The sequence below is a fragment of the Lipotes vexillifer genome, unplaced genomic scaffold (assembly GCF_000442215.2).
Source record: "Lipotes vexillifer unplaced genomic scaffold, Lipotes_vexillifer_v1.1 scaffold236, whole genome shotgun sequence".
Lineage (NCBI taxonomy): Eukaryota > Metazoa > Chordata > Mammalia > Artiodactyla > Lipotidae > Lipotes > Lipotes vexillifer.
In genome coordinates, this window is record NW_006773295.1 from 197469 (window position 1) to 219771 (window position 22303).

Consider the following 22303-nt stretch of genomic DNA (forward strand, 5'->3'; position numbering starts at 1 on the left):
GAGAGATTGTAAGGTTTTGGTCATTTTTTTTCCACCCTTAAATTGACTATTCTGTATTTTATTCATTCCCTGAATCAGATTTTCACATGCTTAATTTTTTAATATAAATTTATTTATTTGTTTATTTTTGGCTGCATCCTTTATTTCGTTGCCGCGCTTATGCATTCTCTAGTTGCAGTGAGCGGGGGCTACTCTTCATTGTGCGCAGGCTTCTCATTGCGGTAGCTTCTCTTGTTGAAGAGCACGGGCTAGTTGTGGCTCGCGGGCTCTAGAGCACAGGCTCAGTAGTTGTGGCGAACGGGCTTCGTTGCTCCGTGGCATGTGGGATCCTCCCGGACCAGGGATCGAACCCATGTTGCCTGTCTGCATTGGCAGGTGGATTCTTAACCACTGCGCCACCAGGGAAGCCCCTCATATGCTTAATTTTTTTTTTAAATGCCTTTAGATATTTTATTTCTTCTCCATCTACAGTTAGCCCTTTTGCTTTTAAAACATATCCAGCCAGGTCCTTGGTAGTTTCTTTTTTTTCCCCCAGAATATGAACTAAGACAGTAACTTGGGTTTATACACTTTTTTCTTCAGAGATTAAATCATTGTTTAGTTTTTTTAAAAATATGTTTTTAGGGCTTCCCTGGTGGCGCAGTGGTTGAGAGTCCGCCTGCCGATGCAGGGGACACGGGTTCGTGCCCCGGTCCAGGAAGATCCCACATGCCACGGAGCGGCTGGGCCTGTGAGCCATGGCCGCTGATCCTGCGCGTCCAGAGCCTGTGCTCCGCAACAGGAGAATATATATATATATACACACACACACATATATATGTGTATATATATATACACATATATATGTTTTTAAAGTCCAAGATTCCCTTTTTTCCCATTCTAGCTGAGAGTGAATTATCTCTTACTGCAGAGGTAATCTCTTTCCTCAATTACATTTTCTTCCCCCTTCCCTAGGCCAATTCTAATGATTCTAGCACTGTTTTATTTTTTAAGAAGCAAAACAAGTAAGGTGAAAATGATTCCTAATTGGGTAGTACATTTAGGTGAGCAAACGCAGGGGTCCTTATTTGCATTCAGTGCTTGGTCCACTTAAAAAATACTATTTCTCTTTGTATTTTTTAAGAACCATATCCTGGACCTAGGAGAATAGTACTGCTTCTTTGGTTCTTTGCAGAAATCCATTTCTATAACAACCAATTTTAGGTGGGCTAATGATATTAACTTTTGTTTTTTCAAAGTTTTAAATAAATGTTTTTTAGAATGGTTTTAGATTTACAGAAATATTGGAAAGATGGTACAGCAGAGAGTTTCCATGTGCCCTGCCCCCAGTTCCTCTGTTATTAACATCTTACATTAGCATGGTATACTTGCCATAATTAATGAACCAATACTAATACATTATTGTTAGCTAATATCCTTAGTTTATTCAGATTTCTTTAGCCTTTGCCAAATGTCTTTTTCTGTTCCAGGATACCACCTTGCATTTAGTTTGTGTATCTTCTTAGTCTCCTCTTTCCTGTAACACTTTCTTAGACTTTTTGATGACCTTGATAGTTTTGACATTAACTTTTTCCTTTTTTTATTGAGGTATAATTGACATACATCATTATATTAGTTTCAGCTGTAGATATTACCTTTTAAAATACCATATAACCCCAAGAAGCAGGGAATAGCATGGGCAGAGCCTGACCTCCACACTTGCTGATACTCTGCCTAGAGTTTACTGGTTAATTTAGCACTTAATTGAAAGTATAATTCTAGGAGAAACCTGTCTTTTTTCAGAGTAGACAAAAGGCTAAATTCTGTATGTTCATTAATAGGAAAGTCTTGATTTTTTTAATTAAAGTATTGGGAAACCTGAATTAGGAAGTTTGTCACTTGTGCAAAGAAATGTAAGGACAGAATAGACTGATCAGCACCACCTGTCCTCAACCTTGCCCCACCCCCCGCAAGTGGATTAGATTGTTTTAGTTGCTTGGTTGGGCTGTTCACTAACAGCTGTTGGCTGAATATTTTTAAGTCTCTCTGTTCTTTTAGAACACAAACCTAATTTATCTGGCCTCTCAGTAACACTGTGATTACTGAGTTCTTGCTGTTTCCTTCTGCTCAATCTTTTCCATCTTGGAAAAACTCAATAAAACCAAGTATCACAATTTTAGGTTGGTAATTACCATTTACTTCTGCATTTCATCTTTCTGAAATTTGTATAGTGACTAAAACATTCTCATTTTTGGAAGTTTAGCAAAGTGAGGGAAGCGTAGAGCAGAAAATTTTCATGCTGAGGAGTACAAGTCCCTCTCTTGTCATCCCTTTTCCCCTGTGCTCCAAACTGAGGCTGTATAAAGTATAACTATAATGTGACTTTTTCAACAAATATACCAGAGTGGCTATATCAGAATTAATTATTCCCTTGAAGTGGTCAACTTTGGAGGCTATACACTTATTTCAGTGAAAACTGCCTTTGCTGGTGTTCTCAGAATTTTAATTTTTCTGACTGCTGTGTCATGGTATGTTTGCATCTTTTGGGGGTAAATTAGACTTTCAGAAACATTTACAAGTCACTCAGAGCAAATTAGGGGAATAAAATGGCAAGATGAAATGAGATAATCTCTTTGTAGACACATCTCAGATGTGAAGTAATGGGACTGATTTTCTTGTATAACTATGCACTGGCCCTTAAAGCTTTCCAAAAGAGGCATTCCAAAAAACATTCGAAAGATGAGAACTTGGGTAGAATAAGAGTGTTCCCAAGGTGAAAAGATGTTTGAGTACTCTGAAGGTGACGATTCAAATGCTCATCTTAGCTTTTTGAGACAAATCTCAGCGCTTGATATCAACCTTCAGTGCATCAGAATTTCCAATAGAACCTAGATAGTTAGATAGATAGATAGATGCCTGCCTAGGCCTCATTCCATTCTTAACTGAATCACATCTTTGAAATTAGTATTTAGGTGGATATATTTTGAACAATTATACCAGAGATTTTCTGACAGCAACAAAAGTTGAGGACCATTGCTTTACATTTCATATATTCCCTGAGGTATAGCTTGACTTTTTTGTACATACTATGCTTTGTAAGTAGGAGAACATACTTTCCTCTCAAAAGATGAATTTGTATTTATCTCACAGAAATAAAAAGGTGTTCTTATTTCCTTCAGTCAAAAAGAGTTCTTTTCTGTCGAGCTGCTACTTCAAACCATCTGTACTTTTCCTGCATACCATTTGTCACGCTGTACAATTTAATACTTTTATCAGCCTCTCCCACTAGAATGGAAACTCCATAAAGGTAAGGACCATTATGTCAGTGGCTAGCCTATAACAGGCACTCAAGAATGAATGAAAAGATGAGAAATAAATATGCAAGGCTAATAAGTCATGATTTAATAAAGTGGGCCTGAATCTGAACTTGCCTTAATGATTTTGAAATACAATGCTATATATAGAAAGAAATATTGAGTTGTGATTTAGAGCATTAAACAAAGTCAAGTGATTAAGACACAAATCCCAGCTCTCCCTTGAGCTTGTTATTGAATCTCTTATCTTCTGCTGCTTCATTTGTAAGAAAAGGTGGTTAATCTGAAGCATCTCTGGAGTTCTTTCTAGCTCTGAAAATTCTGTGATTCTAAGTGCTTGCTATTATGCCAGGCATAATAGATGACAGCAAAAGAAATTTTCTTAAGGACTCATTTTAAGTTGTTTAAATGTATATCTCACCAATTAACGGATGATTTACTAAATTTCAAGTGAGTTCCTAAGTCTAGAACCCCCGTTCCTAAGGATAAGAGTAAACATTAAGTATTTTCAGTAGGAATGGCATTCTGTTTGTGAAATCAGCCTTCCCTACTCTGGAAGAAGGGAATATTTTTGCAGCTGTGAAATGGGCAACTTCTCCTACGTGGCAGAGAAGTTTTGTTGTGCCGACTGACTAGGAAAAAGAAAAGTTAGAAGAGTGTGAAAAGAGAAAAATGAAAGGATCTGGATTTTTTTTTTAATATTTATTTATTTATTTGGCTGCACCAGGTCTTCGTTGCCGCTTGTGGGATCTTAGTTGCGGGATGTGGGGTCTTGTTGCCTGACCAGGGATTGAACCTGGGCCCCCTGCATTGGGAACGCGGAGTCTTAGCCACTGGACCACCAGGGAAGTCCCTGGAATTTTTAATGGTTTTAAAATACTCTTCATTTTTCACCCAGCACTTAGAGCAAGAGAAACACGAACTAAGAAGACGATTTGAGAACCGAGAAGGGGAGTGGGAAGGGCGTGTGTCCGAGCTGGAGAGTGATGTGAAACAGCTTCAGGATGAGTTGGAGAGGCAGCAGGTTCATCTACGGGAAGCAGATCGAGAAAAAACACGGGCTGTCCAGGAATTATCAGAACAGAACCAAAGGTTATTGGATCAACTCAGCAGGGTGAGTCACAAGTTAAGAATTTATGGTATAAAATACTAAAAGTTGAAACAGAGTTTCTGTGTAATGTCATATATATATGACATATATACCATATATAAGGTAAGAGTAGTTCTGATTTTTGTTACCTTTGGTATTGATATCAACAAATGAAGTATTTTTCACCTATAAGAATTTCAGCTGTGGTGAACTAGGTGTCAGGAGCAAAGACCCTTGCCTGTCATTAGTCAGCTGTGGGACTTTGGCAGTCACTTAACTTGGGAGTTTTCTCATTTTTAAATGTAAGAGTTTGCTTAGTGATTCGATGTTCCTTATATCTCTACAAGTCTGTGATTCTTTTACCTAGAGAAAGTCTGTCACTGGTAAAATTATGTTAATGCATTTAGTTCAAATGTTAAATGGTGCCATCTTTAAATTGAAAAGCTTAGGGAAATTTTCTAGAGCAAATGATTTTCATTGGTACTACATTTGCGAATGTACATTCCTTCTTATTCTTGAAATACGAAGGGAGGTATGTGTATCTGTGTATAAAATTTGTTCTCTTTATTTCCACATTAAGTAAAAGTTCTTTATTTGTACCTTTATAGGGTGGTGTCATGGATGTTTTAATTAACTGAAGTCAAGGTTGTAGAATCATTGCAAACAAGGAGTTTGAGGGCTGAGTAGGTGGAAATCTAATTTAAATACAGAACATACTTTTTAACAAATGCAGGAATGTTGTTTATGACCTGGTCTCTAAAGCCACCTACTTTTGAAAATTAAGAGCTGGATTTACTGTCGTACCTCAGACCTTCTTACAAGTTGAAAATAAAACGAGTTCAGTTACCAGAGGAAAAAGAACTACTCTGATAAAATCCCTAAGCAGAATTGTAAAGTAAATGCTACCACTAGAGAAACGGAGAGGAAGAGGGAGAGGTATGGAAGGAGTGAGTGGAACAGGATATCTTGAGGGAGATTGGGGGGGGCAGGGGAGAGACAGAAGGAGAGAGATGCCTAATAACTTGGAAAATAGCCAGTTGCAGGAGCTATCGGAACGTGAAGGTGAGAATTCAGGTGGTAGGTGGAGCTAAAGATCTTGCCTGCAGGTTTCTCATCTAGGGAATCATATCACCATTTGACTGGCTGGAAAGGAAGAGCTGGACAAGTTCTTCAAGAAGTCATTATAGGGCCAGCTCAGTGCCTTTCTGACTCTGTTCTAAAACCTTTTTTAGCAACCGGGAAGGGAATCTCTATCCTTGTAAGATTTTATAGGTTTTTGGGGGGCTTTTAAAATAAATTTATTTATTTTTGGCTGCGTTGGGTCTTCATTGCTGTGCGCGGACTTTTCTCTAGTTGCAGCAAGCGGGGGGCTACTTGGCGAGTGGGGGCTACTCTTCGTTGTGGTGCGTGGGCTTCTCATTGCGGTGGCTTCTCTTGTGGAGCACGGGCTTCAGTAGTGTGGCTCGCAGGCTCTAGAGTGCAGCCTCAGTAGTTGTGGCTCACGAGCTTAGTTGCTTCGCGGCATGTGGGATCTTCCCAGACCAGGCCTCGAACCCATGTCCCCTGCATTGGGAGGCGGATTCTTAACCACTGCGCCACCAGGGAACACCAAGATTTTATATGTTTTTTGAGGCTTTATTCATTATTCATGAAAGATTAACCAAATAGGCCTGGCCAGATTGATTTATTTGTTCAAAAAAATTCATAATTATTCTGAACTAGTGTTTCTTATGGAGACTTATGAAAGGAATACAACAAACCAGAACAATTTAAGAGGAAATTATTTCTTGGGGGCTAAGTTCATGTTACAAAATAACGTGAGCAGAAGCTGACTCACCTCTGCTTTCTGATCTGGTGAAAGATAGGTGGCCGGAGAAAGCAAATATTAATATGACATAGTGAGAGCACTGAGCTTGGAATCTGGATGAATGTTGAATCTTGACTCTGCTTCTCATTAACTGGGTGACCTTGTTTGTGCTTCCCTTTCCTTATCTTTATTTTTTATTTAAAAAAAATTTTATTTGGCTGCACCAGGTCTTAGTTGCAGCATGTGGGATCTTTAGTTGTGGCACACGGGATCTTTAGTTGTGGCATGCGAATTCTTAGTTGTGGCATGTGAATTCTTAGTTGTGGCATGTGGGATCTAGTTCCCTGACCAGGGATCAAACCCGGGCCCCCTGCACTGGGAGTGTGGAGTCTTATCCAGTGCACCACCAGGGAAGTCCCTGGAGTACTTCTTAGGGAGATCAGAGTTGGTTGGTCACCTAACATGATTTCTAGAATAGTATGGATGGGGTAAGGCTAAAAATAGTGTGGATGGGGTAAGACTAAAATCACCTAACATGATTTCTAGAATAGTATGGATGGGGTAAGGCTAAAATCACCTAACAAGATTCCCAGAATAGTATGGATGGGGTAAGGCAGCCACTGCGCCAGGGAAGCCCTATCCTTATTTTTTTAAATCTATTTTTGGTTGCGTTGGGTCTTCATTGCTGCGCACGGGCTTCCTCTAGTTGCGGTGAGCGGAGGCTACTCTTCGTTGCAGTGCATGAGCTTCTCATTGCGGTGGCTTCTCTTGTTGTGGAGGCAGGGTGAGCCCCCTTCCCCACCAGGGAAGCCCCCTTGCTTTATCCTTAAAATGGAGGTTGGGGGGCTTCCCTGGTGGCACAGTGGTTGAGAGTCCGCCTGCCGATGCAGGGGACGCGGGGTTGTGCCCCGTTCCGGGAGGGTCCCACGTGCCGCGGAGCGGCTGGGCCCATGAGCCATGGCCGCTGAGCCTGGGCGTCCGGAGCCTGTGCTCCGCAACGGGAGAGGCCACAACAGTGAGAGGCCCGTGTACCGCAAAAAAAAAAAAAAAATGGAGGTTGGGGACTTCCCTGGTGGCGCAGTGGTTAAGAATCCGCCTGCCAACGCAGGGCACACAGGTTCGAGCGCTGGTCCGGGAATATCCCGCATGCCGTGGAGCAACTAAGCCCATGTGCCACAGCTATCGAGCCTGTGCTCTAGAGCCTGCACAGCAACGAAGACCCAATGCAGCCAAAAATAAATAAATAAAATAAATAAATTTTAAAAATAAATAGAATAGAGGTAAAAATTTGTACCTCATGCAAGTACTGTTGAAATGAAAATGAGGTAATGTGTTTATGTTAAGCAGAATATGAAGTTAATATGTTTCCGTGTTGATGGTTATTTTACTAAGGGAGTATCTTTATAGTTGAGGTTCCTCTGCCTAATTTCTCTGTAGAAAATACTGATAAGCTGTTCCCAAAGGAATATAGGAGGATAACATTTCCACTAGATCTAGATTCTTGTTATCCTCTCTGGCCTTGAATGTAGGCCCTTGGTGAGTTTTGTGGCTTTTTTTCCCTTTTGCTTTTTAAGCAGGCCAAGCCCCTTGGGTTTCCATCAGCAGCCAATTTAGATTGCATTTTATTATCATTTTATTAACTGGGTATTCAGGAACTAGAGGAATTGGGTACTTTGAAGTGAATTAAGATTCTCCTAGGACAAGTTAACAACCAGCAAAAGTAGTAGAAGGCCATGTTTTTCAAACAATGTATATAATGTGTTTTTATAAGCATGAAATGTATAATATCTAAAATGTAGTATATTTCTGTGATGCTTTTGTCCAAAGTATTTTTTATTGGAGTATAGTTGATTTATTTGTCCAAAGTATTTTTAAATGTATTTCTTTGCTGCCATGGTTTTTTTGGTTTTGTTTTTAAATAACTGCTTTATTGAGATAGAATTCATATACCGTAACATTTACTTTTTAAAAGTGTACATCACCACTATCTAAGTATACAATAGAACATTTCACACCCCCCAAAAAAGGAAGCCTGCACCCATTAGCAGTCACTCCTCATTCCACCTAACACCCTATCTGACACCCTGACCCCTGGCAACCACTAATTTACTTTTTGTCTCTATGGATTTGTCTGTTCTGGACATTTCATGTAAATAGAATCATACATATGTGACTTTTTGTGACTGACTTCTTTCCCTTAGCATAATGTTTTCAAGGTTCATCCACGTTGTAGCATATATCAATACTTCATTTTTATGGTTGAAGAATATTCCATTGTATGGATATAATACATTTTGTTTATTGATTCATTAATTGATGGACATTTGGGTTGTTTCCACTTTTTGGCTTTTATGAATAAGACTGCCATACACATTCATGTTCAAGTGTTTGTGTGATCAACGTTCTTTTCAGCTCTAAATTAGGATGCTGTGAGCATATGTATCCCATAAGCTTCTGGATCCTCATTATGATGAAGGAAGGGATGGGTACTGTTGTAATTTTATAGCTGAGAAAACTTGAGGGACAGAAAGATATGTGACTTAATTAAGGCTCTTCTGGTTCAAGACTGATGAAGGTTCCTGTGCCTCAATTTCAAATTTCTGAGGCAGCAATTAAGGTCACATACTTTGGAGCCCAGACAGCCCTGGGACCAGACGCCATCTCTGCTATTTACTAGCTGAGTGAGTATGGGAAAGTTTTTCCACTTTTTCAAACCGTAGTTTCCTCCTCTGTATAATGGAAACAATTACACTATTACTATTATCTGATGCTGTTATGAGGACTAAATGAGTTAATGTATGTAAAGCTCTAACCACAATGTCTAACATACAGTGAGTGCTCAATAAATGGTAGCCATAATAATTATCATGTCCTCCTCATTAGATGAGATTTCTGCATCTTGTCCAATGTTTATTCTCTGATTTGAGAGAGTGGAAGAATCTGAAGTGTCCCCAGCACATATATTGGCATGTAAAAATATTTTGTTTAGTAGTCAAATCTCTACTCAAAAATATTTGTGTAAAATTGACCCTCCTAGGAGTTGAGTCAGGTTTATTCTATAGCACCTAGTACCAACACTGCTGCCTATATCCTGGGGATACCCTTATCCCAGTTCATTTGCTCATTTGGACAAAATGCCCTCTAAATTCTCTTCTGTCTCCTAAATTTCTGTGAGACTCATTTTTGTGAAACTCAGGTTGACATATCTGGAGAGAGTATAATTCACCTTTTAAGTTAGAAAGTCATACTATGATAGCATTGACAGTGGGGGTGTAGGACATGTTAAACACTTATCCTCCTAAATATATCAAAAGTAGAAAGAATACAGTGGGCCTTACTTTCAAGAGGAAAGGCGAGATATGGGCCATGCTTGTTGCCTAAGAAGAAGGAGATATAAATGCTTAACCTGAAGGTTTCTTGAGAATCCTTCGGATACATAAATATAACGGCATTTTTAGCAGAAACTTCCGGAGCCTGCAGATGATTTTCTCCCCAACAGCAGCAGCTAAGATATCAGAGTTCTGATCGGTATTAGAGTCATGAAGTGGTTATTCACTAAATTAAGCTACTACAGTTTGTAACACAGTTTAGGCACTATAGAAAGTTCTGTTTATATCCTTCACCTATTATTGGTGTGTAAGAGTTTTTTTTTTTACACATTCTTGATGGTATTATATTTTCATTTTGTTTATGGACTCTTTTACCAAACAGAAGTGTGTTCTTTTAGTGAAGTCAAATTTATTAATCATTTCCTTTATGATTTGACTTTTGTGTTTTGCTTAAGCCTGTCCTCCAGGTCATGACGATATTTTCCTGTATTAATTATAATTATATTATAAAAATTTAAGACTTGTTTTTTACATTTAGATCTTTAATCTGTCTAGAATTTATTTTTTACTATGATATGGCATAGGAGTCCAGCTGTGTTTTCTATGTGATTTATTGTCTCAGCACTGTCTATATCCCCATGAATTTCTAATGCTGTGTGGATTTTTTAATGAAAAAAAAATCGTAACATTTAGTCTTGACTGAAGAGCCAAGGTAACTTAAAATTAAAAATTTAGAGGGTTATATAAAACTATTATTTTGCTAGGGTTGTTGTAGCAAAGTACCACAGACTGAATGGCTTAAACAACAGGAAATTATTGTCTCAGAGTTCTGGGGGCTGGAGGTTCAAAATCAAGGTGTTGTAAATATTATTTCCTTTTGAGGGCTATGAGGGAAGGATCCACTCCAGGTTGCTCTCCTTGCCTTGTAATAGATGGCCGTCTTCCCCCTGTGTCTCCTCCCTCCTTGTATATCTGTCTCTGTTTCCAGATTTCTTCTCCTTATAAGAACACCAGTCATACTGGATTAGGGCCCAGCCTAATGACCTGTTTTTTTTTTTTAATTTTTAATTAAATAGGTGTAATTACATAGTTGTATAGTTGATTTACAATGTTGTGTTAGTTTCTGGTGTATAGCAAAGTGATGCAGTTATATATGCATATTCTTTTTCATATTCTCTTTCATTATGGTTAATTATAGGATATTAAGTATAGTTCACTACGCTATGCAGTAGGACCTTGTTGTTTATCTATTTTATATACAGTAGCCTGCACCCGCTAATCCTAAACTCCTAATTTATCCCTCCCCCACCCCCCCTTCCTCTTTGGTAACCGTAAGTTTGTTTCCATGTCTGTGAGTCTGTTTCATAAATAAGTTCATTTGTCTCATATTTTAGATTTCACATATAAGTTATATCATATGGTCTTTCTCTTTCTGACTTCACTTAGTATGATAATCTCTAGGTTCATCCACGTTGCTACAAATGGCGTTATTTCATTCTTTTTTATGGCTGAATAGTATTCCATCATGTATATACACCACATCTATTTTTTTAAATTGAAGTATAGTTGATTTACAATGTTGTGTTAATTTCTGCTGTACAGCAAAGTGATTCAGTTATATATACATTCTTTTTTTATATTCTTTTCCATTATGGTTTATCATAAGATAGTGAATATAGTTCCCTATGCTATATAGTAGGACCTTGTTGTTTATCCATTCTATGTATAAAAGCTTAACATTTGCTAACCCCAACCTCCCACTCCATCCCTTCCCCAACCCCGTCCCTCTTGGGAGCCGCCAATCTGTTCTCTATGTCCGTGATTCTGTTTCTTTTTCATAGATAGGTTCATTTGTGTCATATTTTAGATTCCATGTGTAAGTCATATCATATGGTGTTTGTCTTTCTGACTTACTTAACTTAGTATGATAATCTCTAGTTGCATCCATGTTGCTGCAAATGGCATTATTTTGTTCTTTTTTATGGCCAAGTAGTATTTCCTTGTATATATGTACCACATCTTCTTTATCCATTCATCTGTCAATGAACATTTAGGTTGTTACCATGTCTTGGCTATTGTGAACAGTGCTGCTGTGAACAGAGGGGTGCATGTATCTTTTTGAATTATAGTTTTGTCTGGATATAGGCCCAGGAGTGGGATTGTTGGATCATATGGTAACTCTGTTTTTGGTTTTCTGAAGAATCTCCATACTGTTTTCCACAGTGGCTGCACCAACTTACATTCCCACCAACAGTGTAGGAGGGTTTCCCTTTTCTCCATACCCTCTCCAGCATTTGTTATTTGTAGACTTTTTTTGTCATTATTTGTAGACTTTTTAATGATAACCATTCTGACTGGTGTGAGGTGGTACCTCATTGTAGTTTTGATGTGCATTTCTGTAATAATTAGGAATGTTGAGCATCTTTTCATGTGCCTATTGGCCATCTGTATATCTTCTTTGGAGAAGTGTCTATTTAGGTCCTCTGCCAATTTTTCAATTGGGTTTTTTTGTTGTTGTTGAATTTTATGAGCAGTTTGTATATTTTGGAAATTAAGCCCTTGTAATGACCTCTTTTTAATATGATTACCTCTGAAAAGGCTCTATCTACAAGTAAGGTCACATTCTGAGGTATTGAGGTTTGGAGTTCAACATATGAATTTCAACCCATAACAACCATTTTGGGGTGTTTTTTTGCCAACAGGTTCAACTCTTGGATCTTAGTACTGTCTGTGTGGGGGGTATTCACAGTGGTGCCACTTCTTTTTTTTTTTTTTTGTGGCTGTGTTGGGTCTTCGTTGCTGCGTGTGGGCTTTCTCTAGTTGTGGCAAGCAGGGGCTACTCTTCGTTGCGGTGCAAGGGCTTCTCATGTTGCGCAGCACGCGGCTTCAGTAGTTGCAGCACATGGGCTCAGTAGTTGTGACGTGCGGGCTCAGTAGTTGTGGCTCGCGGGACCTAGAGCGCAGGCTCAGTAGTTGTGGCGCACGGGCAGCATGTGGGATCTTCCCAGACCAGGGATCGAACCCGTGTCCCCTGCATTGGCAGGCGGATTCTTAACCACTGTGCCACCAGGGAAGTCCCTGGTGCCACTTTCTTTGTGGATTGTGTACACTCAATACACATATTTACTCACCAAAGATGCTTATGCCTGTGACCATACAGCTAAGGTCTACCATGACCAATCCAATGGGGAGAGATTTAGAACCTTTAATTTTATTATTTGAAAAAGTCCCAGATTCACCTCCCTCCTACTTTTCCTCTCATGACTAACTGGCATTCAGCTCTTCTGTGTAGACTAATGAAACCTTTATTATTATTTTTTTTAGATTTTTAAAAAATTTTTTTATTTCCCGGCCACACTCTGTAGCCTGTGGGATCCTAGTTCCCTGACCAGGGCTCGAACCCACGCCCCCTGCATTGGAAGTGCAGAGTCTTAACCACTGGACTGCCAGGGAAGTCCCTAGATCTTCTTTAATTCAACATTTGGCAAATACTGAATTGAGCAAGGCACAGGGGTTATAGTGGGAAACACAAGACTTCTGTTGTGTGAAGCTAGTAGGAAGAAAGATTTAAATAACTAAACAAATCCACAAGATAATTATAGATTGTAATAGGTGCTATAAAGGGTGATGTGATGGCAAATGGCCATAAAGAAGTGACTTTAGAAAGGATGGGTAGGGAAGGCTTCTCTGAGGAGGTTACATTTGAGATGAGACCTGCAGGTTGAGGAATCAGTCATAGAAGAGTCAGGGGAACAGGGTTCTTTGATGGATCCTGTTAGATTGTACACTCTCTGAGTATAGAGATCACATCTGTATTGTTTATCGTTATAAACAGGCAACTAGTAGAGTGGGCATTCAATAAAAGATTGTTGGTTGTTATTTTTTTTCTTGACTAGGGTAGTCAAGAGCTCTGTTTTTCTGAAGATTACACTACCCCTCCATGCACTCCATAGAAGAGCACTCTAGACTGTTTCAGACTCACTGTTATGCCATATGTGTGCTATGTGAAAACCAGTGGTCAAAGGAACCATGCATGTCAGCGCTGTGACGGGCAGGTTGTAGATAATGGTGACCCAGTTGCCTAGAAATCTAGTGTTGTCTTCATAGATACTCCTTCTGTAATTGTATAAAACCCCAAACTTCCATGAATTGAGAAGAGTGACTGTGGAATGGACAGAGCTTTTTTTGTGTATTGATGTAAAACCTGCAAGTACTTTGGCGTTGTGCTGTGTCTCTCCGGTGGTCTGTAGGTTGGTCAGTTACTGAGTGACTGGCCCTGTAGTCCTCTGACCTTGCTGGTGGAGAGGGAAATGAGCATTTTCGCTTTTACCAAAAAGTTCTCTTGGGGAGTTCCATGGTTGCCTAGTGGTTAGGGTTCTGGGCTTTCACTGCTGCAGACCAGGTTCAATCCCTGGTCGGGGACCTGAGATCCTGCAAGCTGTGCGGCGCAGCCAAAAAAAAAAAAAAAAAAAGTTCTCTTGTCTCATGGGATGGTTGGCCATTATTTGGGTATCATTATGGCTTTCCCTCCTTTGCTGGGTGCATATAATCTGGACAAAGCTGTCTCCAACTGTCTGTCATCTTTTCTTAGAGCCCCAAATTGTCCAAAGTATAAAGAAGGAGGCAGTCAGAGGTTTCCTTTGGAAAGCTGTATAGTGAGCGCTCTTGAACAGAGCCTCATCGAGGATGTATAGTTGCTCAGTGTACAGCCCTGGGTGTAAAACTCTTGAGAATTCACCTTAAAGACCATTTTTCCCCTTATTATTATTGTTTTAGTACTGTGCTATATTCTTTTACTTTTTATTTTCCCAGGCCCTCCCTATGAGTTCTTTCCCCCTTCATTGCAGCTCTACAAGTGTCTCTAACAAACCTCTCCCTGGTTCCTTACATCCAGAATTGTGATCATATGCCTAGTCACTATGGCTTTGGGTTACTATCTAATTGTGCCAATAGGAGAAGCAATATTTGGGGCAATATGCAAGAAGGACTGTTCCAAAGGCTGAGTGAAGCCAAAAAAGGGTTGTTACTGTGGAATCAGAGATAGGGAAAGGGATAAAAAGAATTCAACAGGAAGTTAGGCCTAGGTCCAAGGCCAGGAGAAACCAAAGCCTGCATTTTTAAACTTGAAGGGCTTAGGCCAAGAAATACCTGGAGGAATAGTCTGAAGATTGGTGATGGAAAAGTTGAAATGAAGGAACAAAGATTCACTTGCAGCTCAGGTGAAACCAGGCAGTTTGAAATCTATGTCTCTGGAAGCCTGGCACTCAGTAGGGTATTCTTTTTGTGAAACTTGGTTATTCTGTCTAGGAGAGGGGTGGCTTCTTAAGAAACTAAGCCTTATTGAATATCCCTTAGTAGATACTCAGGAATTTCAATTTTGCCTCTGCCTTAAATTTCCACTTACAGGTTTTTAAATTAAGAAAATATGTGTATACATTGTTTTTTTCCAACGGCAAAAAGAATGCATGTTCATGGTAAAATGAAACTCAGACAATACAGAAATGTTTGATGTAAACAGTGAAAATTCTTGATTCTCCATCAAAGAAAGTGCTAATGACAGTTTGGTGTTAATTCTCTTGTATTTTTACATACACACACACACTCACATGCATAATTTTTCTATTTATTTTTGCTTTTTTTCTCAAATAGAATGGTTTTGTTCTTTTTTTTTTTACTTAGTAGATCTTAGACTTTTTTTCATATTTTTAATGTTTGAATATAGTATTGTACATATGGATGTACCATAATTAGCGTAACCATTTCCTATTGAAGAGCATGTGCACTGGTTACAGTATTTTACTGTTACAAACACTGTTGCAGTGAACATCCTTGTTCATATATCTTTGCACTCATATTATCATTTGTCTATGATGGGTTCCTAGAAGTGGGATGTCTAGGTCATAAGATATGTACATTTAAGATTTTAATAGATATTACCATATTGCCCTCCAAAAATATTTCAGTAGTCTGTACTCACCCTAACATTTATCTTTGTTAATGCTGAAGAACCTATCATTCTGCATGCATATGTGGTAAAACTATAAAGAAAACTGAGGTGTTTTTCATCACAAAAGTCAGGATACTGGTTCCCTGAGGAGTGAGGTGGGGAGGAGGAGTGGGGCAGGGAGGAGCAGTGGAAGAGGATGTTTGTCATCATGGAATGGTGCTAGGGGAGGAGGCTTCTGGTATGTTCTACTTCTTGACCTTGGTGATAATTACATGGGTGTTTATTTTACAATTATTTGTTAAACAGTACATATGTGTTTTATGTATTTGTCTTTGTATGTGTTATATTTTGCAATAAAAAGAAAAAACCAGGCTAAAATGTGAAGGGTTGACAAACTATGACCCACAGACCAAATTTAGCTGCTGCCTGTTTTTGTAAATAAAGTTTTATTGGAATGCAGCCACACCCATTTATTTTCATACTGTCTGTGGCTGCTTTCATGCTACGATGGCAGAGTTGAGAAGTTGTGACAGAGACTGTATGGCCCTTTAAGAACAAAGTTTGCCAACCTCTGCTCTATGTAATTGAGCTAGAATAAATTAAAAGTTAGATGGAGAGGAGCTTCCCTGGTGGTACAGTGGTTAAGAACCTGCCTGCCAACGCAGCGGACATGGGTTTGAGCCCTGGTCCAGGAAGATCCCACATGCCGTGGAGCAACTAAGCCCGTGCGCCACAACTACTGAGCCTGCACTCTAGAGCCCGTGAGCCACAACTGCTGAGCCCGTGCACCTAGAGCCTGTGCTCCACAAGAGAAGCCACCGCAAGAAGAAGCCCGAGCACCGCAACAAAGAGTAGCTCCCACTCGCAGCAACTAGAGAAAGCCCACGTGCAGCAACAAAGACCCAATGCAACCAAAAATAAATTAAAAAAAATAAAGTTAGGTGGAGATATCCAATTATGCTATAATTTATTTTTAATCAGAAAAAATACTCTAGGCAAGTGTGTATTTATAATCATAATAGTTACAATTATACCCTATAATTTGATAAATAAAAACTAAAACGTATTATCATATAAAAAAGAAAAAATCACTCATTTAACCAATATTAATAATGTACATCTACTGTATATGGTGGCACTCTTCTGGGTAACACATAATTCAGTGAAGAATATACAGGTCTGTATTCCCAGGGTGAGCACCAGTTGCTTCCTGCCTCTCCAGGAGACTCTCCCATATCAGGGTTCAATGTGTGGACCAGAACCCAGTGTGTAGATCCAACATTCTCTGATGTTGAAAGAGAATTTGGTACAAGGCAGCTCTAACTCACTTTCACCCTGAGTTAATTATTAAAGTTGATTCAGCTTTAAAAAACAAAAAAAAAGGAAAGTACATAAAAACTACAAATCAGGTAGTGATAAATAGCTAGGAGTGAAATAAAGCCGGGTAAGGGGGAGAAAGTGCTGGCTGTGGGGACAGTTCAGTTTTTGATAGAGTTGTCAGGAAAGAATCTTTGAAGAGGTGAAGTTTGAGGAGACACCTGATAGAAGAGCATTCCAAACAAAGCGAACAGCCTTTAAAAGCCTAGGAATGAATGGAAAGCAGGCTGATGTGACCAGGGTGCAGTCGGCTTAGGAAGAGCATAGGAGATGAGGTCAAAGGGAAGTAGTCAGTGGTGAGATGATGTAGGGCCTTTCCCGCCATGATACAGATTTGGGGTTTTGTTTAGTGTGCTTCAAAGCCAGTGATGGGTTTTTGACAGGGGAGCATCATGACCTGATTGTAACTGTTTTTAAAAGATTACTCTAGGGCTTCGCTGGCGGCGCAGTGGTTGAGAGTCTGCCCGCCGATGCGGGGGACACGGATTCGTGCCCCGATCCGGGAAGATCCCACATGCCGCAGAGTGGCTAGGCCCGTGAGCCGTGGCCTCTGAGCCTGCGCATCCGGAGCCTGTGCTTCACAACAGGAGAGACCACAACAGCGAGGGGCCTGCGTGCCGCAAAAAAAAAAAAAAAAAGATTACTTTAGGGGCTTCCCTGGTGGCACAGTGGTTAAGAATCCGCCTGCCAATGCAGGGGACATGGGTTCGAGCCCTGGTCCAGGAAGATCCCACATGCCATGGAGCAGCTAAGCCCATGCACCACAACCACTGAGCCTGCACTCTAGAGCCCGTGAGCCACAACTACTGAGCCTACGTGCTACAACTACTGAAGCCCGCGTGCCTAGAGCCCGTGCTCCGCGACAAGAGAAGCCACCTCAATGAGAAGCCCACACACCGCAATGAAGAGCAGCCCCTGCTTACTGCAGCTAGAGAAAGCCCATGCGCAGCAACGAAGACCCAAGGCAGATTACTCTAGCTATTGCAGGAGAATGGATTATAGGGGCCAGGGGTACAAGCATAGAGTTCAGGGAAGAAGCCCCTCGCCAGTGGAGATTTGGCAGTAGCTTTGATTATAGAGGTGGTGAGAAGGGTTCTATGGGATGTATGCTTTGAAGGTATAATAGAACCAACCAGGACTTTTTTTTTTTTTTGCGGTATGCGGGCCTCTCACTGTTGTGGCCTCTCCCGTTGCGGAGCACAGGCTCCAGATGCGCAGGCTCAGCGGCCATGGCTCACGGGCCTAGTGGCTCCGCAGCACGTGGGATCTTCCCGGGCCGGGGCACGAACCTGTGTCCCCTGCATCGGTAGGTGGTATCTCAACCACTGTGCCACCAGGGAAGCCCAACCAGGACTTTTTAATGGAATGGATGGATGTGAGAAAGGGAGTTAAGGAAAGAATAATAAGAAATGACTCAGATTTTTGTCTTGAGCTACTGAAGGAATGGTGGCATCATTAACTTGAGAGACCAAAGACTAGAGGAGAGGGGTAGGTTGGCATATAAAATCGAATAATTATTTTTGGACTAAGTTTGAGCTACCCTTTAATCATCCATGTTTCTCATCAGTAGAACAATGAGAATTCTGTTGTATTGAGGTGAAATATTGAGTTAAATTTCCCACAGCCATATGAGCTCTCTCAGTGCCTGAGACTCTGTTTTACCATCTTGTTTGTTGTCAGCAGGAATTTATTCAGAGTGACTGAAGCTGTATTCAGATGAATACCCACTCCCCCAACCCCGACTTATACCCTCTGTGACCCCCCCTCCTTCTCATTTGTCCCCCACACTCTCAGCTCCTAGAAGAGCCCCTCTTCTGAGCTGGTGTCTGTGGGATGACATGAGTAGGAGGACATTGGTGCAAACAGGTGCTTTATTTCCTGCCTGTTCGGAGCTGTGTTCCTCAGTCTGCCTCTAATGTCTTATCCACACACAAAGAAGATAGGATGCATACTAGCTGGAGCTAATCTTCCCTGAAAAGCTAACTTTCCCCTGAAGAGTAAACAGATCCCTGTTCTTTAAACAGCTCATTTGGGATTAGCAGCCCTGCATCCATATACTTCTTGAAGCAAATTTCTCCCAGATTTCTTTCTCAAAGTTAAAGGCTTTAAAATCATGACCATTGGTGTCATGGTTGCTCTGCCTGGTGACACACAACCATCCTTGTTTCTAGAACACTTTACAGTGAACAACAACAGCTGTTCATCAAAAGTAGTTTTAATTGCTGAATGGGCTTTTGTTCCTCTTGGGGGCATGGGGCTGTATTTTACTTCTTAAAGTCTGTTTCATTTACAGGTGTTGTGTTGTAGAAAAAAGACATGGCAGTTTTTAGTCAGCTTATCCTTGAAAGAAGTTTTGAAGACAAAATTATTTCCCAACCAAATAACAGTAATTTAAATTTCCAAAAGGACACATATGGGACCTCCTCTAGTCTCATTACCACTGGAACTGGTAGTAATTATTCTTTATTTGACAGATGAGGAAACTGAGCATCAGAAGTTTAGTGACATTTGCTCAAGGCTTTGCACTTGTTATGGGTTTCAGGATTGGTTTTTGTACCTTTTCAAGGAGGGGTAGTCAGACAGAAACAAAAACCTCCTCACATGTATTTCCATCTTATTGGCTTGCTTTTTAGTTGATATTTGCTGGATGTTATTGTGTTGGATGCCCCTTAACTTCAGAGTCACTGAGTAAAATGCATCCAAAGGCTTGGGGTCCACTTTTAGCAGCTTCTGTTATTATTAAGGGTGTGCTGCAAGGATTGAGGATTTGTTGAGAGGCTCACTTCAGCTAGAAGAGAAAACGGGTTTTTGCATATAGGAGCTCTCCTCTGTGAAGACAACATTTTCAGCTTTTTCCAGATTGCTACTAATGCTAATTAGTAGGTTAAACACATTAGGGTGGTAATTGCTTGTTCATCAGCATATGGGTGTTTTTTGGTAGATTCATGTCTTGATTTTTTGAACCTGCTCTTAATTATTTTCCCAGAGAGGGAGCCATTCCTGATTCAGGAGTCTTCAGGTTGGTTCTGTTAGTTACAACTATATCATGTTCTGATTATCTTTTTCAAAAGAGGAGAGCCTAAGGTTCTGGGATATTAAGTCTAAATTTGGAGGGTTGCAAGACCCAAGAGTCAGATAAATCACTGTGGGAGTAGATCTCTCTTTTTAAAAATATTTTATTTATTTGGCTGTGTCAGGTCTTAGTTGCAGCACATGGGATCTTTTGTTGCAGCACGCAGGCTTCTGTAGTCGCAGGGCTTGGGCTCAGTAGTTGTAGTGCGCGGGCTTAGTTGCCCTGTGGCATGTGGGATCTTAGTTCCCCAACCAGGGATCGAACCTGCGTCCCCTGCATTGGAAGGCGGATTCTTAACCACTGGGCCACCTGGGAAATCCTGGGAGTAGATCTTCTTAATGCTGCTAGATTTGACTTAATACATCGGCAGTCAGCTTTTTTTTTTAATTCAAATCTGGATTCCCTTGGTCTCTGTAGACAGTTTAATGTATTGTGTTGGAGTGATGAAAACAGAGTTAATTGAGCTGCCCCTGCCTGGTGTGAGATGAGGCCTCTGTTTGGTACCTGGCAAATGAATTGCAGGTGGTAATAAGGTTGGAGTTTACTGGCAGAGAAAAAAATTGGCTGCAAATTATGTACTCTTTTGTTACCTGTGCTGGCTGTGACCCATAGTTCTGGTCCCTAAATATTGTTACCTTGAAAAATAAAGTATGTGTATTCAGTGAGTAAATTAATCAGCGAAAAGCAGGTAGTGTTTTGACTCTGATAGCATCTTCCCCCATTGCTCTTCATTTGAGTCCAGGACAATGATCCAATGCTATAATATAATATTTAGAACTGAAAAAGAGCTTTTAGTCTAGCTGGACCAGACTAGAAAATGTTTGTAAAATGTTTTCTTTTCAGAGGTTCTACAAATTTGATTGCATTTTTAAAATTTTGTCACTTTGAAGAACTATTACCAGAATACATATAATGTGCTCTCTTGAGATGAAAGTCACAAACAGGTAAAAGACCGTTGGTACCTTAGATTTTGCTGCCAGCTTACCTTGCCTTTGTGCCCTTTCCGTTAACTAAACAGTATTATACTGTTGTAAGATGAGCGGTGTAAAAACTGGTGGCATTTGTAACTACTTCACTGGATGAATTTAAAAATTTATTTCAGTACTTTAAAATCAAAGCTAAATCCACAAATACATCAATATTGAGTAGAGCTACCACTATCATCCTTATCCTCCAATTCCAGATTGTTTTTTTTTTAAATTAATTAATTAATTATTGGCTGTGTTGGGTCTTCGTTGCTGTGCGCAGGCTTTCTCAACTTGCGGCAAGTGGGGGCTACTCTTCGTTGTGGTGTGCGGGCTTCTGATTGTGGTGGCTTCTCATTGCAGAGCACGGGCTCTAGGCGCGCAGGCTTCAGTAGTTGTGGCTTGAAGGCTCAGTAGTTGTGGCCCATGGGCTTAGTTGCTCCGCGGCATGTGGGATCTTCCCGGACCAGAGCTCAAACCTGTGTCAAGAGTATTCTTAACCACTGCACCACAAGGGAAACCCTTCAGATTGTTTTTAAAAGACCTAATTATTTTTAATGAGCTTATAAATGGGAGACAGTTAAATTTATAATACATTTAATATTAATAAAAGGTAACCTTTATCTGTATCTGTTTATTGAGCCTTCTGATAAGATTATATATGGGAACGCATAAGGAGTGGGAAAAACCTCACCCCACATAACTTTGAAAGCCATTAGTTTAGGTCAGTGGTTCTCAAACTATGGTCTGAGGAGCCGTAGGTCTCCAAGAAGTGCCTCAGAATAGTTTCAAGGAAGGAAGAGCTGAAAGGGACATTTAGCTGGTGGATTCCTGTCCCCTTCCCCATTTCCATTTCAACCTGAGCATTTTTATGTTTCTTATATTGAAGTTCTGCTTAATTTTTATTTGGAAAAAATGGTTTTTCAGCTGTGTATTAAAACATGATTTGTAAATCACTAATCCATTAACAAATAGTTAAGAAAGCTGAGGCCCAGGGAAGTTAAGTGACTTTCCAGATCTGCAGTCCTAGTCCTTTGCTACTTCCAGTGGGGCTCTGACTGACAAATAAAACAAGGCTCTTGTTGGGAGTAAATAATATACTGATTATTTGCAATAAAAAAATTATTATGATTATTTTTCACAAAAAAACCAAAGGAGTGGTGTTCACTATTTGCAGATGGATAACCCTAGTTATAGTTTTATTAAATAACACTGAAGTTTCTGTAACAGATGATTCCCCAAATCTCAGTAGCTTAACTGGGAAGTTAAAAACTGGTATTCCAGATTGGTGGGTGGTTCTCATTTCAGGCAGTGATTCTGTAACCCAGCCATCTCCTTCCATGTTGTGACTATGCCACCTTCAACAGGTGGCTTCCAAGGTCATAGCAGGAGGGAAAGAGCCTGGAACTTTTCTGGTGACCA

General features: G+C 40.2%; 1 protein-coding gene across 1 annotated transcript in view; it reads left to right on the plus strand.

The window, feature by feature from the left end:
- BICDL1 (BICD family like cargo adaptor 1) overlaps positions 1–22303 on the plus strand; it is a 102389-nt gene that overhangs the window by 3141 nt on the left and 76945 nt on the right. Inside the window, exon 2 of the mRNA XM_007448172.1 lies at positions 4192–4407. Within this exon, the coding sequence (XP_007448234.1) occupies positions 4192–4407 (216 nt within the window). The remainder of the gene's footprint in view (positions 1–4191; positions 4408–22303) is intronic.